This window comes from Momordica charantia (genome assembly GCF_013281855.1).
Source record: "Momordica charantia cultivar OHB3-1 chromosome 4 unlocalized genomic scaffold, Mcharantia_2.0 BLBB01000004.1, whole genome shotgun sequence".
NCBI classification, from domain to species: Eukaryota; Viridiplantae; Streptophyta; class Magnoliopsida; order Cucurbitales; family Cucurbitaceae; genus Momordica; species Momordica charantia.
Window position 1 is genome coordinate 22,270,590 of NW_028275162.1, and position 16,632 is coordinate 22,287,221.

At 34.6% G+C, this 16,632-nt stretch overlaps 2 protein-coding genes across 5 annotated transcripts; one reads left to right on the forward strand and one right to left on the reverse strand.

Annotated features, from left to right (window-relative positions):
• Positions 1-1,430: 1,430 nt before the first annotated feature.
• On the reverse strand, positions 1,431-9,649 carry LOC111011933 (pyrimidine d). The gene is made up of 11 exons (XM_022285933.2): positions 9,240-9,649; positions 6,541-6,623; positions 5,876-6,199; positions 5,416-5,671; positions 4,458-4,538; positions 4,270-4,377; positions 4,151-4,180; positions 3,879-4,016; positions 2,755-2,792; positions 2,540-2,639; positions 1,431-1,834 (listed from the first exon to the last, which is right to left on the reverse strand). The coding sequence occupies exons 1-11, from the start codon at positions 9,372-9,374 to the stop codon at positions 1,760-1,762; spliced, it is 1,368 nt and encodes a 455-aa protein (XP_022141625.1). The 5' UTR covers positions 9,375-9,649; the 3' UTR covers positions 1,431-1,759.
• Positions 9,650-11,693: 2,044 nt separating this feature from the next.
• On the forward strand, positions 11,694-15,736 carry LOC111011991 (putative RNA helicase SDE3). 4 transcript variants are annotated; one of them, XM_088122731.1, is made up of 5 exons: positions 11,694-11,931; positions 12,040-12,082; positions 12,593-13,687; positions 13,773-13,991; positions 14,505-15,736. In XM_088122731.1, exons 3-5 carry the CDS (start codon positions 12,602-12,604, stop codon positions 15,510-15,512), a joined length of 2,313 nt encoding a protein of 770 aa, XP_087978857.1. In that variant the 5' UTR covers positions 11,694-11,931; positions 12,040-12,082; positions 12,593-12,601; the 3' UTR covers positions 15,513-15,736. The 4 variants fall into 4 exon arrangements, with proteins under 4 accessions (XP_087978857.1, XP_022141690.1, XP_087978856.1 ...); XM_022285998.2 differs by having other exon boundaries at positions 11,694-12,082; XM_088122730.1 differs by having other exon boundaries at positions 12,040-13,687.
• The last annotated feature ends 896 nt before the right edge of the window (positions 15,737-16,632 follow it).

The window sequence follows — 16,632 nt, forward strand, 5'->3', positions numbered from 1 at the left end:
TCTATTCAAGCTATCAATGTCTCTTCTAATAACAAATTAGTGGAGGATACTGAAACAATGTAATTAGTAATCTCACACTGTCAGTATAGGAGAGAAAAATTACAATATTATTTTGAATTTGTATCAAAGGACTATATATATATATATATATATATATATATATATATATATATATATATATTACCACAAATGTGGGGATGGAAGATTCATCCAACCTTAGGGGAAGAGTAAAATACCTTAATTGATGAGTTAAACTAATGTTGGCAGAGACATACAAATTTTAAATCTACATCAAATGATTATTAGATGACAATTATATTGTGACGATCATATTCAATAATTTGTTCTCCTTTGTGACAGTTTGAATCTTTGTTTTTTTTTAACATAATAATATTCTAAAAATGACAAGTATCAACTATTTAGACAATAGTCAACCAGAACATAGCTCAGCGAGTTAAGACAAATGTATTTAATTATGAGGTTGAAAGTTTGAATCCCTACCGTCATATGTTATACTAAATAGAACTATTTAGACAACAAATTATAATTATAAACATAAAATAAGAAAAAAAAAGATCAATATGGTTCTCTCTCTCTCTCTTTTTTTTTTTTTGCCCTTTTTTATCTAGTTAAGATATTTGCAACATCATATTTGAAGAAGAAGAAAATATAATTTTGTTCTAAGATTCAAATAACTTTATTAAATGAAGTTTAAAACTCTAGACATTTTCAAGCTTATTATTATTATATGGAAAAATTCAAACTCAGCTTATTATTATTATATGGAAAAATTCAAACTCATAATCTTTGACTAGTCAAATATAGATGTCTTAAATTGACATTGTAAATTATTTTAAGTTAATGTAACTTTAATTTATTAAGTTTGTATTTATTATATTCTTTATGTGGTGCTTACGTTTCAAGTTTTTCACTAAAGTCCCTTTATTAATTAAACATTAAACACACAAACAAAACTTATTAATCACATGAAAGTTGAACCAATTTATTTCTCGCCTCTTTAAAATAGATAAAATAAAATAAAGTTTCAGCGATTTAATAATTTCGTTGTTTTTAATACCAAAAACATATAAATACTATTTTTAAAATTTTCTTTTTTGAGTTACAAAATTAAAATACGAACCAAAAATTATTGATTCTTTGAATCTTAATAAAATACCAAACAAAAAATCCTAACACTCTCCCACTTTTGAACGATATATTTACATAATTTTCATACATTTCTCACTCATGTTGCACCCAACCTGTAGTACCACAACTCTCATCTGTGTAACAAAACTAGCTGCTCGAAACAACCAGCATAACACAATTAAGGGCGGGTCGATGGTTCAGATCTCCGTACCCACAGAATTAAAGAAAAAAAGTAGTCAAAAAAACCAGGAAAAATAAAACATATAAATGAAGCACATAAATTAGAAACACAGGCCTCACCAATCCAATAATATAAAGAAAAAATATTTCAACAGAGAACCTCTTGTAACAATAACTGGGAAGAAGAAGTTGTAAGCAATTATCCCATACAGTTCTCTCCCAATGTGAGAAAGCAAGAGCCAATGTGAAAATCAAAAAACAGAGAACCCAATCAAATCAATCCCCATCAGAAAGAAGAAACCTTGTAGGGCAATCTGCCTCCAATGGGAGGGAAAATTTTTATAAAATTCTGAGAACTGAATTCCATATTGTCAGTCAAAATCTTTTGAATGATTCAGTCCATAAAAACAAGTGCACAAGCAAGCAGTTGTTATCTGCAGTCTGCACCAACTGCTTCTTGGACTGACTTGAAACCATCTCTTTCTAAGCATTCAGCAAGTTCCATCTACAAAAAAAGTGTGTTAATTATCATCAGGTATAGGTTTTTCTTTTCTTTTCGTTTTTTGATAACCGGGATATCGAAAGCGGTCGCCAAGCCAAGTGATGCAGAACAATATAAGAACAAGAGGCTTCTTTCTTTATAGAGGCGGGGTTCAAGTCTCGAGACGGTGTGAGACATCATAAGAATGTATGATCCAAGCATACCAAGGAGAAAAAAACCATGCCTACTCATGGACACTTTCTTAAATAAAGGCTTCAAAAAAGTTATTTAAATTTATATCTTCAACGGAAGTAGTAATACGCTGGCTAAGAAGCATGGATACAAATACGATACAAAGACGGTGACATATAACAGGCACATTTATTAAATATACATTTTAAAAATACATATCGTTCTTATACAATTATATGCTTTAAAAAAAGTTCGATCAATTTTGCTCTAAAAAATTATTATTTTTGTCCTATGTTACTATTTATTTCCATTTATTAGGTTCAATAAGTATTAAATACTTTTGTAACAAGTGTTTAACATATGTCCAACAAGTATTGCAGCATTCGAGTATTCAACAAATGTCGAACATGGACACCGACACATTACCTAGACTAAGGTGTCCATGCTTCTTAGACTCGTGGTGGATGTGCATCAATTTTCATGTAATCCAAGCCTTCCACAATTTTGCAAAATGTAGATATATGTATAAGATAATACCTTTATCTGAGGAATCAGGGCAGGCCCACCATAGGCAAATGCTGTATAAAGCTGAACAAGAGTTGCTCCAGCTCGTATTTTCATGTACGCATCCTCACCACTGAACCAACAAGTATAATTATTATGGCTAACTTCATTATATAGAGAGAGAAAAAAAATAATCAACATCTGAAACAAAGTAGCTATTTTGGCAAAGAGATCCACCAAATATATACCTGCTAACGCCACCACAGCCAACTAAAGGAATTCTTCCCTAAAAAGGAACATAAGTATGTCAATTTCAAAGCATAGAATATATATAAATGATAACAAAATTCATTTCCTGCGTTCATGAACACATAATACATCACAAAATTGGGAAAAAAGCATTTATTGAAACCGAATGAACACCCATCCGTGATCAACCTGATAGGAATGACTTTAAGGGTAATTAGGGATATTAGTAGGGTATTGAGGGTACCTTAGTAATTATATATAGAAAGTTGTTAGGGAGAGTATTATAAATAGAGTGAGGGTGTAAGAATGAAGGCATCCAATGAGTGAGTATGGTTTTGGCTTGAGTGATATCTCAAGAGGGGAGGGGTCCTAATACTTGGTAGATATTGTAGTTCGTTTTTTTATCTTTCAATATATTTCAGGTTCTATCACAATCCTAGTCGTATGCTAGAGGTTAACAGTTTACATAGAATTATCAATTTAACTGCTATAAGTTATGACTAATGAACAACTTTACATTGCTAGTTTATCCTAAAACTTCACATCATAACACATCCACACTGTTGGTTCTAGAAGAGGAAAGGTCCATGGAGACACTCAAGAACCAGCTCAAAATTGGCTTAAATTTAATATTTTGTCCCAATTCTGAACTTGAAGAAAGAAAAAATATACCTAACCTATCAATTAAAGCTTTAGGGTCCAGTGCATCACATCATAGCAGAAGGAAGGTCATAGGTTCAAACCCTACAATGTTATTTCGTTCCTAGTTAATATTGATGGTCACTTGTTATTTATTAAGTATCTACAAGTAAAGGTCGCGTAAAAATTGAAATTTTGGATTTAATGGATTTATTGGTAGTTTAAAAAAATTAAAATCCACATGGAAAGATTAGCTAAGATATCAAAGGTAAACAATGAAATGAAACTCAAAAAAGAGGCGGAAAAGGTTGAAAAGAACACTATAGGCCTGGTAATTGCCCGGTAAGTGACTAAGCTAAGGATGTTCAACTGCAGCATGTCGAAGAACTCGAAATGGCCATTCTCACCAAGTGCACATTATTTGACTATGTAGGGCAGTCCAATGAAGTAAAAGTTTCAAATTTCATGAGGTTTGCCAACATACCCTGGTCAAAACATACATCTCCTTTAAGATGCTGGTGGATAGATTGAAGAGAGGCTTCCCACTCAATCCACCAGCTTCAGTAGCCAATGGATTTTTATCAGCGGGCTCTGGTCTTGAAACAGTTGTATTTGTTATAATCTAAAACCAAATAGAGCCAAAATCAGACAGCACTCAAAAGTTAATTTTACCAAGCAACAAAATTACAAACTAGTAGGATCTAAAGTTGCAAATCTAGCATAGCCTGTTGTAGAAAGGAAAAAAAATATACATACCAATCCATCCAAGCGGAGGGCTAAAGCAACCTACAACCAGAAATAAAGTATATTTAACATAACTATACAAGAATGACTGAAACGTGAAAAGTAAGAGATAAAAACTAGCATTCACATACAGCTGCTATATCTTCAAGGTCTTCTTTAGACAAATCAGGGGCAATTTTCACAAGTAGAGGAGGAGGACCCTCCTCACCCCATTGCATTTCATCCCGAGCCGCTTGAACCTTGATGAAAAGTAAAAGAACTCGTGACAAGAACTCTCAACAAGTAACTTAATGAATATGGTGAAGCCCTTGCTTTATACCTTTTTAACAAGGTCCTTCAATTGCTTCCTACCTTGAAGCACACGCAATCCAGGGGTATTGGGTGATGAAACATTAATCACCTGTAAAGAGGTAAACGAATTACAAGGAAGATGTATCAATTGCTTGAAAGGATTTGAAAACGTTGAATAGACTAGCTGAGGAAGATTCATAAAATTGTAAGAATACTTAGCCGTCAAAACCTTCATGTCATAGATTTTCCTATACATCATCATAAGCATGGAAGATATGTAGTACTCAATTTAAACTCCTATTGACACCCTATATTTTAGAACTTTAACATACTTTCTAGAAATAAATATATGATGAGATGATCTAACAACTTTTAAATGGTTTTTTAAGGGAATTGGCACATGCCCTTGGAGCACTACAGTTCCACCAAATACTAATCCAGTGGCTTTATGACAAACAGATACCGTTACCAAGCACCACGCCACCTTCCTTCCCTTCGTTTCCCCACATTCAAACACAGAAGACCACACAACTGATAATAGTCATGCATCCTAAATAAGGCACTCTTCATAATACAGTCCATTGAAGTATTTCTGCAGTAAAAGCAAATTAGCTGCCAAAAACACTAACTTACTTCCGCTTTACTGTTATGATCGAAACCAAAATTATGAAATTACAAAATACAGATACAAAATAACTTGTTCCCTTTCATTATTTTTCTGTAGGTGAATGAACACAGCTCCCAATAAGAAAGAGAATTATGGCCTCAGTCTCAATTCTAAACTTGGAAGAGTAGGGGATAGGATGCAAATGACCCTAAACATCATTTAAAAACTATTTCACATCTGCAGATGAAAGCAGCAATCTTAAGCATTTGTTATTTAGTTACTTCATACAGAACAACTAATCTCTTGTTTGTTATTTTGAACATGATAGGACAAAACATTGATAACCTAGATAACACATGGCAAAAGCAGAAAAAAATACCAAGTAATCAGCATACTGGGATAATGTATGGACCCCTTGCACATAGTCTGCAGCAGCATCTTCACTGGTCTTGTTCTTTCCGAGATTGACCCCAAGAATTCCCGGACCAGCTTTACCACCATGTTTAACGTCATCACTAGAGGAAGGTGAAGTGCTTGAAGTTTCATCTAACTTTCTTTTTCCGTGCTGGGCACCTAACCTCTTTGCAACTACAACAATTCCTTCACTGTTGAAGCCGTATCTATTAATGATAGCTCTGCCCAAATGAAAATATTTATCAGTTCAAGGAAATATAAATAGGCAACCATAGATAGACCAATTCTCACAGCATCATAAAGCTCCACAAAATGAAAAACCACACAAAAAATACCAATGAGGGTTTGGACATAATGATATTATAGTTATTGTACAAAAGGCTTTTACGAGAGACGTGACAAAGTAAATAAAATCCATTTCCTACCCTTCCCCGCGCAATCGAAATACACGAGGTTTTGGATTGCCTTCTTGTGGAACAGGTGTCACAGAACCAACCTCCATAAAGCCAAAGCCTAATCCAAGAAGACCATCAACAGCCTCAGCGTGCTTATCAAAACCTGCAGCAAGACCTATGGGATTTGAAAAGTTCCTTCCCCAAACTTCAAGTCCTAAAATTGGTGGATCGGGCCTCTTCTCCCTTGGAACCCAACCACGGGCTGCTGCTGAGACGCCTAGCCTATGCGCAACCTCAGGGTCAAGGAGGGCAAAGAATGGGTTAACCAGTTTCGTGGCGGAGAATAGCCATCCACTGCAAGATACCAAAAAATGTAATCAAATTTAAGGCTTTGATGCATTGTCCAATTTAGTTCCAATAGATAATGTAAGGTTATAGAATACTAATTGCACAAGGGATGGATTAAGAAAGAGTTGGGCTTTACTGAAATCGAGTGAGATTGTACCATAGTATTTACAAGGCTTAATTTTCATGATGAATGGTCTGCAGTTTCAAAAGCTTTATCTATTATAAATGTATACCTAAGATACATACATCAGATCACACAAAGATCTAAATGCGTCACCATGATGAATGGTATGCAATTTCAATAAGTAGGCATACATCAACATCACACAAAGATCTAAAAGAGGTACCAGAAAGTTGCTTCATCCACAGTACTCACATAAGCACCTCCAGCTATCACTAGGCCTATGGTGGCTCCGGTTAATAATCTCCCCTACAAATGAAAATAACTGCATAGAGTCAGGCTACGCTTTAGAGTAAATAATCATTAGAAAAGTTGGCAGCGCCATATAGTACTAGCCAATAAATAGAGAAAAATAACATTTAGAAGTAAATAATAATTAAAATAGTTAATGATATCAAAAAGTCATTGCTCCATTATCATTCATTCGTTCTCATGAAACCATTCGTGACAGAAAGAGAGAGTGATATGAAGAGAAATAGACTCCCAAAAAGGTAAATTTACACACAGATAGATAGTCAAGGGACACTTCACATTCATTAGTTAGATAAGAGAATGATTCACTTATGACTAACAAACTAGATAGATAGTCAAGGGACACTTCACATTCATTAGTTAGATAAGAGAATGATCCACTTATGACCAACAAACTGGAGCAGGAACAAAAAAAGCCACGAGTACCAGCAGAGAGAGAGAGAGAGAGATCATTGGGGAGGGTGGAATTTATATAATACAACTCCCTTGATTTAATGAAAAAATAATGTCTCTCAAAAAAGCTAGAGAAATAGAAAAACTGGGCACTGGAAAATTAAGTTGACCAACGAAATAATCTTGTTCCTTACATTTATTTATTTATTTTGAAATAAATGTTCCTTACATTTATGATTTCCATAAGAGGCATATCAATTATCTAGGAGACACAAAAGACCCAAATATTGACAAATGACTGCAATACAAATTTATCTTGAACAATCCAAGAAAATAAGGGGTCCTCTGAAAATGTCTTCTAAAAACAATTCTTGAAATATGTTTTTGTAATTAAAACCAAATTTCGCTAATAGGAATGACGAATGTAAAAGGAACGAGCACACAAAAGCATGGCCCAACCCAACCAACACCAGGACAACAAAATTAATGACATGATCCCCAATTGTGGGTAATAAAAAACAAAAGAAGATTATAATTAGTGTTTTATAGAGCCGTTTTAATAACTGAATTTCTTCTAAAAGATAACTTCGTCCAACTGTACAAAGGTCGCTTCCCCTAACACTCTAAAGGCAGAAGACTAAGAGTGCTCCTGGGATCCTTCCAACTAATTGAGCTCTAATCAAATGACATCCTTTCCTTTCCAATGATACTGTTGTCAAAAGGCATATGTTTTATCTGATCAGATTTTTATTCAAAATTCAACTTGTTCACAAAGGAAAATCAAGCTAACCATCTCTCACAGAGCTTCCATCCACCACTTGCCACAAAAAGCTTCAAATTTGTACTATCCGACAACATGTTAGGGAAGTATAAGGGGAGGAGTAGGCATTCAAACTATCTCAAAGAGAAGCAAGAATTGGTCCAAACTCAATGGTCAAATTATGCAAACTCAATGTCATGAAATTGGTCAAATCAATTACAAGCAAACAAAAAAACTTCTTCAAATTTGGTATCGATGCCATTACTCCTTTTTTTTCTTAAAAGGTACCGAACTTTCATTTAGATAAAAATGCAACTCTAGCGAGAGGAACCAAAGTAAACCAAAAAAGGGCTGAATCTAACAAAATAAGACCTAATGGATAATTACAAAAGTCCTCAGCCACCCACGCCCAAAAAGAGACCCGAAATCTAACGAGAGACTGAACCTCCTTCCAAGATCTCTCCACCCTTCTAAAAATTCTATTATTTCTCTCTATCCAAAAACCCCATGAAATACCACAAGAAAGGTTCTTGATATCAACTAGTGCCTCCTTTCATCAAAACCTTTCTTGATATCAACCAAACCTTCTTTCATCAAAATATCAACTATGGAAAGGTTCTTGATCAATCCGTTAAACATCTTGATCTTCCTAAATAAGGATCCCTCTCTAGATTTCCCATGACTAAATCTAGACAGTTCCAAATCTCTCCCAAGACAACAAATATCAAAGTAGGCCAAAGAGATCCTCAATTTCTCTCCTATATTATCTCCAACAGAGGAAAAATGGACCATTGATCAAAAGCCAAAGAATAGTCACATCAACGAGGAGAATACTAACCCCATTGAGCAGGATCCCATTCTCGTGCTAGTATATGGGAGTAGTGCTTGGTCGGAAACACAACCTAGACTGTGGAAGAGATAGGTCCATGAGAATAAATTGGCATAGCAGATATGGCCAGATTAAATAACAGTAAACCACATGTCAGTTCTGGGAGCTCAATTACATGTAAGAACTCCTTGTCTTCTAAAGTCATCATAACATGCTTTTGTGCCCATCACAACCCACCTATGCACAAAAATGTGCACGCTCATTCGAGTCGCCAAAAATGTAAGTTAATCAAACAACGCATGAAATTTAAGCTTCAAAAGGGAGATGAGCGCAAGAACAAAACAATCAACGTTAAGCATCAAGCTCGTGAGGAAGAAATCCAGAAATAAAACAAAACATTAGAGGCGTTCGTCGATCCCAGCAAAGCTTTCTAGCCTCAAAATTCTCCTGACGCTAAAGAATACAATTGGAACCTTCCCTATCAGTAATCTAGTTTCTTAATTACACATATAACCGGGGTAACCATAAAGAATTTCAACACCAATTAGTCCAAAAGCGATCGCAAAACCTCGTATAGGGAAAAAAATCACCTCCAAAGACCCAAAAGAAAAAACAGAGACAGAGTCTCTACCTTTCTAGAAGTGTGAGGGATCTTATGAATGGTCTCAGAAGCCGTAGAACAGTGTCTCGCGCCTTGAAGAGGGCGTGAAACCGCCCCTTTGAAGAAAGCATCTCTTATTAGTTTGCGGGTAGCCGTAGCCGCCATGAACAAACAAAACCCAAGAACGTACGAGAGAACAGAGAGAGAAAAGACAAAAATGCTCTGAGCTCCAAACAAAATGATGAAGACTGCCAAATGGTCGGACTGCGAGCAAACCTCGCCGGAACTCCGACGGTTTTCGAAATCCGAACGGTGGTTGTGATTGCGGCGACGGCGGCGGTGGTGAACGCCACAAACAAAATTTCGCCCAAGCCCGTGCTCCCCCTATGGGTGATTCCTTTGTAACGTTTATGACAATTTCAATTTAGTTTATGATTTTCTAAAACTCGTTAGGGTTTAGGGTTTTAATTGTAATGTAAATATTTAATAACTAATGTTTTTAATGCTTATGCTTTTCTAAAAAATTGGATTCTCCTCAACCTTTTGATTGTGATTAAGGAATATGATTCTATTTCCACCTTTAAAGGTTACGATACTTTTCAATATAATATAATCAAATATAATTGTTTTGATCGGTTTCATAACCCTTTCTGATTTCTGTTTTTAGTTTTTATGTTTTATATTTTATTCATTTTAGTTTTATATTCTTAAAAAATAAAAATCATAGGTGAGGTTGAACGCATTCAAAAACTGAAGCGCACACTTGAAAGTGCTTCGAAAGGTGTTAGCAGGTGCGCGTAGCCGTAACTCACTAGGTCGAGTCTTTGACTTTAGATAACAAAAAAAAGGCATCCGTCCCTTAGGTTGTCAACTATGACGACAGTTTCGCCTTTCGATCACGCCAGTCACGTAGGGCGACAGAAAATACTATATAAAGTAGATATGACAATGTTATGAGTGCAAGTGATGATGTTCTCCCACATTCTTGTGCTCGTACAAATTTTTAATCCCCGCTTCCACCTCGTTTCTTCGGTGTGAAAGATGTTCTCGATAAAAATTATCGGTTTTATAATTTTTTATAATTATTTTTAGAATTTAAATAATAATAAAATGTAATAAATATATATTAATTATTTACAAAATAGAATATGAAACGGGTCATGTCTTTCCTATTTTTTTAGGTCCGATCCTCAAATGGTTAGTTATTTATCCGATGAGAAGTGGTTTTTTAGTAGATTAGTTATTAGTTATTACATGGTAAATATTATTCTCTCCATTACGAGTATAGTTTGAAATTTGTTATAATATTATGAAAATATTTTTAATTAATGAAATATACTCTTCCATGTGTGTGGGAGCAATTTGACATTTGGGTATATATTTAAAACAAATGTTTTTCGAAATTTCAAAAGGACAAGGAAAATATAATTGATTTAAAAGGTCGGTGGTTTGTCATAATATTTATTTAGTATCACCGTATTTTTGTTTCACTCACAATCAACTGAGAACATATGCTTAAACAAACGACTTATCCTGATATTATATTCTCCGAGTTGCTTTTTGTTTCATTAAAAATATCTTATACACCTATTATAGATATATATATATATATATATATATAATCTGACTACTATTACATAATGAATGAAAATTAGTTTGGGAAAATTTTTACTTATTTGAGAATTAGAATAATTTTTGTAACTCATAAGTTATTTAGATTTGATATTATAGATTTTCTGCTCATTGTAAGTTTTATTTGTTTTTCTAACGCAAAAATGTATGCTGGTTGAAATTAGAGGCAAAACGTTAGCAGACAACTACAAAATTATGGTAGTACTTAACAAGCTAAAAAAATTATGAGGATATTATAAAGCTTTATCTTCAGTCTAAAAAAAATATATTTATCCCGTTGTTTACCATTAAATCACGTAAAATGCAGAAAAGAAATCGGAAAATAAGAAGCAAATGTAAGGGTAATTTTTTATTTTTCAATAAAAGGTAAGCATAATTGAATTAGGTAATTTGTTTATTTATTATTATTCTGCAATCTATTTAAAATTATGTAAAATCTTTAGTTTTTTAAGGAAAAAAAATCCGGGATTTTTTTTATATATTTTCAAAATTGTTCTTATTTTTTATCTCTCAATACTTTTTATTTTTTAATTAATTCTTTTATATTTTTACTATTTATTTTTTTACTCATACCACCAATAACTTTTCTTCTAATAAAAGTTTATTAGTTGATGTGATTATACAAATTTATATTAATGATAGTTGTTCTAACAAACATTTATTTTAGTTGATATAATTTTATTTTAATTATTTATTTTTGGTTAATATTAAATAAATTGTTGTAATAATAAAATTTATTATATTCCGACAAACCACTAACGTTTACTATGAATAAAATAATAACAAATAAAATTGTTTATTATATTTTACTTAAAAAAAACATTAGTATAATAATGTAATTCTAATTATAATTACCTTCTTTCATGTTGCTGCCATGCCATTTCTGACTCACCAATCACCGGGAAAATTTATTGTACTGCGAGACTACAGCTACTGTTTCCATTTGCTCACCAATCACGCGAAATTTTCTCTGCTTGTTTCCCGAGAAAAACGAATTTGAATGCTACAGAAAGAAGTCGCCATGGCAGTCGGCATCCATGTCGAGGACGACGCTATTCAATTCTTGAATCACAAATACCGAGCTTCTTCGGTAATATTCTCACGATTTGTTTTCTGTGACACTAATTTTTTTCTTAAAATAATGGAACGAAAAGTGCGAGATTACTGTTTGAGAAATTCTCTCTCTGGTCTGATGAAGTCTCGATGATCCGATTGACTGGAGTGTAGCTGAAGATCTCCCGGTGAGTCTCCGTTTCGCCGAGCTTTTCTTACTGCATTTTTTTAGACTTTGTCTATGGTTTAACTTTATGTAGTTGATTCACTCTGTCGTAGAGTTCTCCCTGATCTTTTAGATCATCTGCTTAGCTTTCTTTTTCTATTTTCTCCTCGTTTTTGTTTGTTTCTGGGGAAAACTACTTGGTCAAGGAGCAGCCAGCAGGAGTTGTTTATATTTTTCTAATTACTGTAGCTGCTGAGATTGTTTTAGTTCGGAAATTTCAGTTTCCAATAACTTTTTGTTGTTTCTAGTTCTAGGATCAAATCTTGTTTGGACTCGTTCTCAACGGTTATCACTCTGCTTTTCGCACAAACTGTTCCTCAAGTTTCCCCAATTTCGCTCCTATCGGTTCTAATTCCAGAAGAATACGATAATTATAATTTATGATAAACTTTTGGATCCCGATCGTCCGAAATCATCCATTGTCCACGAATTTAGGTCAACTGATGCTTTTTTGTCCTTCGAATTAATGCAGAAGGAGGACATGTCACTATTACTTGATATCCTGCGTTGCTTTTGCTGTTGTTTTGATGATTCTCATTTTGACAACAATTATAACGACATTTCCACAGCTAATAGTTATTCAAGGACATGTGTCCTTGGAAGTAGTTATAAAATAACCCAATCTGATACATCTACTGCAACTCCTCTTCTTTCTGATTATTATCCAAATCGTTACAAGGCAAAAGAGTCCGACAGGTTTTTAAGGCCACCCTCTCCCAAGATATTGGAAAAGAGTACTCAGGCGTCCCATAATGCCAATGCTTCAAGACCTCATTTTTCTTCATCTGTATTCCCAAAACCTTCCTCACAGCCTGTTGCTCCCCTCTCTGGAAAATCAACTTTGTCTTCACATCTCACTCCATCAAGCTCTATTAATGCTACTCCAAAAGGGGTTCCATCCCCATCAAAACTCCCTGCGTCTTCTCCCAAGCCGCCTCCAACCTCAAATCCGACTCTGCATCCCGGTCCCGGTCCCGGTCCCCATCCCTCCAATAAAACATATGCACAGGAGTATGTGTTGGATGGAAGTGGCTTTTTGCCTTCTTCTAAGCCTGCTGTAACTGTCCTTGGACGGATAACTTTGCCTAAGCATCTCAGTCCATCAAACTCTATTAATGCTCCTTCTTTGTCTTCTTCATCTTCCTGTGGTAGCAATTCGCCTCCGTCCACCCCTCCTAGACTTCAAACGGCGTCTAAGCAGCCATCTCCTTCACCACTTTTCTCTGGCTTAACCCAGAATTTGGCTAACCAACTTGTTTCTTCACCGAAACTGCGAACAGCAACTTCAGAACCCTCAAAAACTTCTCTTCCCTCACCATCTACGTGTTGCCACGAGCCTCCTCAAACCTCAAACCCAACTCTACGTCCAGCTTCCTCCAGTAAAACAAATCCACATGAGTATGTATTGGATGCAAATAGTTCTTTGCCTTTATATTTAATTCCAAGGGATGTTGAAGATTTGATAAAAAACGACATCGTACCCCAAGTCCTGAGGAAACCTTTGTCTCCTCTGACGTATAAGTCTGGCTTTGCTGCTCTGCTCCATGCTGAGGACTTCTATTATAAGGTCAGCTTGCACAAGCTCTTCTTTATGCCAACAGTTTCTTGTTGATTTGAATTGATATATGATAATTCTGTTTGTGCTTGACCAGAAATGGAGTAACTACAAATTGGAAAACGTCAGTTTGGAGCTCCAACAAATAACAATTCATAAACGAACAAACAAGAAAACGAAGTTCAATGGCCATGAGAAGGTCAATAAAACCTTTGTGGCAATCGAGATTGACTCTGTTCCTGAACGGCGGCCGTTTCTCTTGTCAAGGGATTTGGTCCATGCAAGACTTTGTGGGAGGAATCTTGAGCCTTTTCAGGTATTACTCGCTAAATTAAATTGTTGTTCAATCTTTATAATCCAGAATAACTATAGAAGTTCTAAGTATATTTTTCTTCGTTTTGTTTTATACTCTTTTCAAATTTTAAAAATAAAAAAAAATTAAAAGAATCTATTTTTTTAAATAGAGCTAAGAATTCAAATATACTTATAAGAAATATGAAAATATATCAAAGAAATTGTGATGTAACAAATATACTTTTTATAAAGACTCCCTTTAATAGCCAATTTATTTTTAATTTTCTATTTTTTTAAATTAAATTTTCAAACTGTTACTTCCACCTATGTATTCCTTTATCTTGTCATCAACTTTTAAAAATATTTTCAAAATCTAAACCAAATTTTGAAAAGGAAAATCCAAAAACTTGTTTTTTTTCTAAGATTGAAAAACATACTACTAGAAAACAAGCATAAATTTTAGGGGAGGAAAACTAAAAACAAAATTGTTATCAAACAAACTCATATGTACCGCTTCAAACTTTTTGTTGAACAGGGTTTCGTCTACCGGATTGCTAAGAGTAATACTGCATTGGGGAGGAAAAGTTTTCTGTTGGTTGATTTTGGAGACGACTTTCATTCTCGGCATCATGAAACCAACAAATATGATATCAGTTTCACCTTCAACAGAGTTTGTCTAAAAAGAGCTCACCAAGCCGTAGAAGTAGTATCTGATTCTTTGTTCCAGAATTTCCTCTTTCCTGGATCCAGGTCAACTGATGGACACGCCTGCATTCAAGTTACACATTATAGTCATCAACAACTTGATCCTGATCAAAAGAATGCCGTTCGTCAGATTTCGCTCTTACGCGGTTCACCGCCTTACCTGATCAGAGGTCCACCCTCTGTTCTTGTTTATGGCTGGGGGGAGAATCGAAGTTTCGGGATCTCGAGAACAGGAGCAGTTGTTAAAGGAGCAGCATTCCAGATCTATTCAACCTCTCCCAACAGTCGAATTCTGATATGCGCCCCTACAAATACAACATGTGATCACCTAATGATATCTTTGAAGAAGGTGATTCCAGAGTCCAAAATGTTTCGTGCCACTGCCGCTTTTCGAGAACTAAAAGACGTACCATACGACATCTTGTCGCTGTGTGATTACGACGAGATCAACGAGTGTTTCACTTGTCCTTCCCTCGACGAGCTCCACGAATACAAGATAATATTCTCGACGTTCATGAGCAGTTTTCGACTACATGCTAAAGGCTTAGCTGCTGGACATTTCAGCCATATTTTTCTGCTGGATGCATCAGCAGCTATCGAGCCCGAGACGCTGGTGCCTTTGACTAAGTTCGCTACAGATGCTACTGCTGTTGTAGTTACTGGAGAGGCAGGAAAGCAACCGAACTGGGTTCGCTCGTCGATTGCTCGAAGACACGGATTGAAGGTATCCTACTTCGAGAGGCTGGAGGAAAAGTTTTCATATAGAAATCTTGATCCATTGTTTATTTCAGAAGTATATGAGGAAGATCCAGAAAGCAGGAACAGCTTTGTATTGTGAGTTTAAATTAGAGTTATATTATATTCACTGTAATGTAAAGTACTTCCTGTTAAATTAACTGCCTCAAGTATGTAAATGTCACGCGGTGAATGTTGATTATAAGATTTAGTTAAGCTTTCATATGTAAATTGTGTAATATGTATGATCATGATGTAACAGGCCTGAACTTTATTAGACAACTTTAATATTTTATTTTTAAACTTTTAGGACTTTTAAGGGTGAAAGTACATGTTTACCCCTAAATGTGTAAAAACTCCATCCAAAAATATTGAAATCTCTCTTTCAATCTCGTTTTCTCTCTAGTTTCTCAATCTCACACTCCCCATCTCTTCAAACTCATAGCTTCTTGTTATCTATTATGAGTTTTCCCACTCTTCTATCTATGCTTAGTAAGTTTCTTATATCATTTTTTTTTGTCATTTATTTGAGTCTTCTTGTTATTATTATTATTTTTTTTGTTGTTGATTTGAGATTTCTTTTTTCATTGTGTGTTTGGATTTTCATGCTAGATGACTTAATCTTTCACGAGTGCAGTTATAAATTGTTCCAATTAAACCAACTACCATGTGCACATGCAATTGCTGCAACAATATACCACTATATAAATACATATAATCTAATACTCTCATTACTATACTACAAAATGTATGATGGTTCCATATGCATAAACTATTTTTCCAATCGATCATGTTTCAGAGTTAAAGACATCATTAGATTATTGTGAAATCTAGGTATCATATACCTCTCGAAGTAGTAGCAAAGAGTGTTGGTCAACGTCCAAAGAGAGAGAATCACGTCATTAGGAGAAACATCCAGATAGCATAAATGTGCTAGATGTGATAAAAAATAATGGCACAATGGATTGACATATCGTGTTAACTTACAAAACGTAACTGGTTCTGTATAGCATCATCTTGCATGCAAGACAACGTGATATCCTCATATTTCTAATTTTTTCAAATTTAATTTTAAAAAAGGATAAATGGAGAAAAAAATAGTCTACAAGTATCTCATTTGATTAAAAAAATAGACAAATTAAGGGAACAAATTCTCCATGTTCAAAATATTGTACAAGCAAGACTTTTTGGACCTACCTGCTTACAAATAGCAGCAAGATATG

What these genes read in the sequence shown, in the direction of transcription:
- LOC111011991 (XM_088122729.1), top strand. Translation starts at nt 12,587, where the DNA reads ATGCAGAAGGAGGACATGTCACTATTACTTGATATCCTGCGTTGCTTT. An exon ending in CTGAGGACTTCTATTATAAG is followed by an intron (nt 13,688 to 13,772) that starts GTCAGCTTGCAC and finishes GTGCTTGACCAG; the next exon opens with AAATGGAGTAACTACAAATT. An exon ending in GGAATCTTGAGCCTTTTCAG is followed by an intron (nt 13,992 to 14,504) that starts GTATTACTCGCT and finishes TTTGTTGAACAG; the next exon opens with GGTTTCGTCTACCGGATTGC.
- LOC111011933 (XM_022285933.2), bottom strand. Translation starts at nt 9,374, where the DNA reads ATGGCGGCTACGGCTACCCGCAAACTAATAAGAGATGCTTTCTTCAAA. An exon ending in CCCAGTATGCTGATTACTTG is followed by an intron (nt 4,539 to 5,415) that starts GTATTTTTTTCT and finishes ACCTCTTTACAG; the next exon opens with GTGATTAATGTTTCATCACC. An exon ending in CCCTGATTCCTCAGATAAAG is followed by an intron (nt 1,835 to 2,539) that starts GTATTATCTTAT and finishes CTTTTTTTGTAG; the next exon opens with ATGGAACTTGCTGAATGCTT.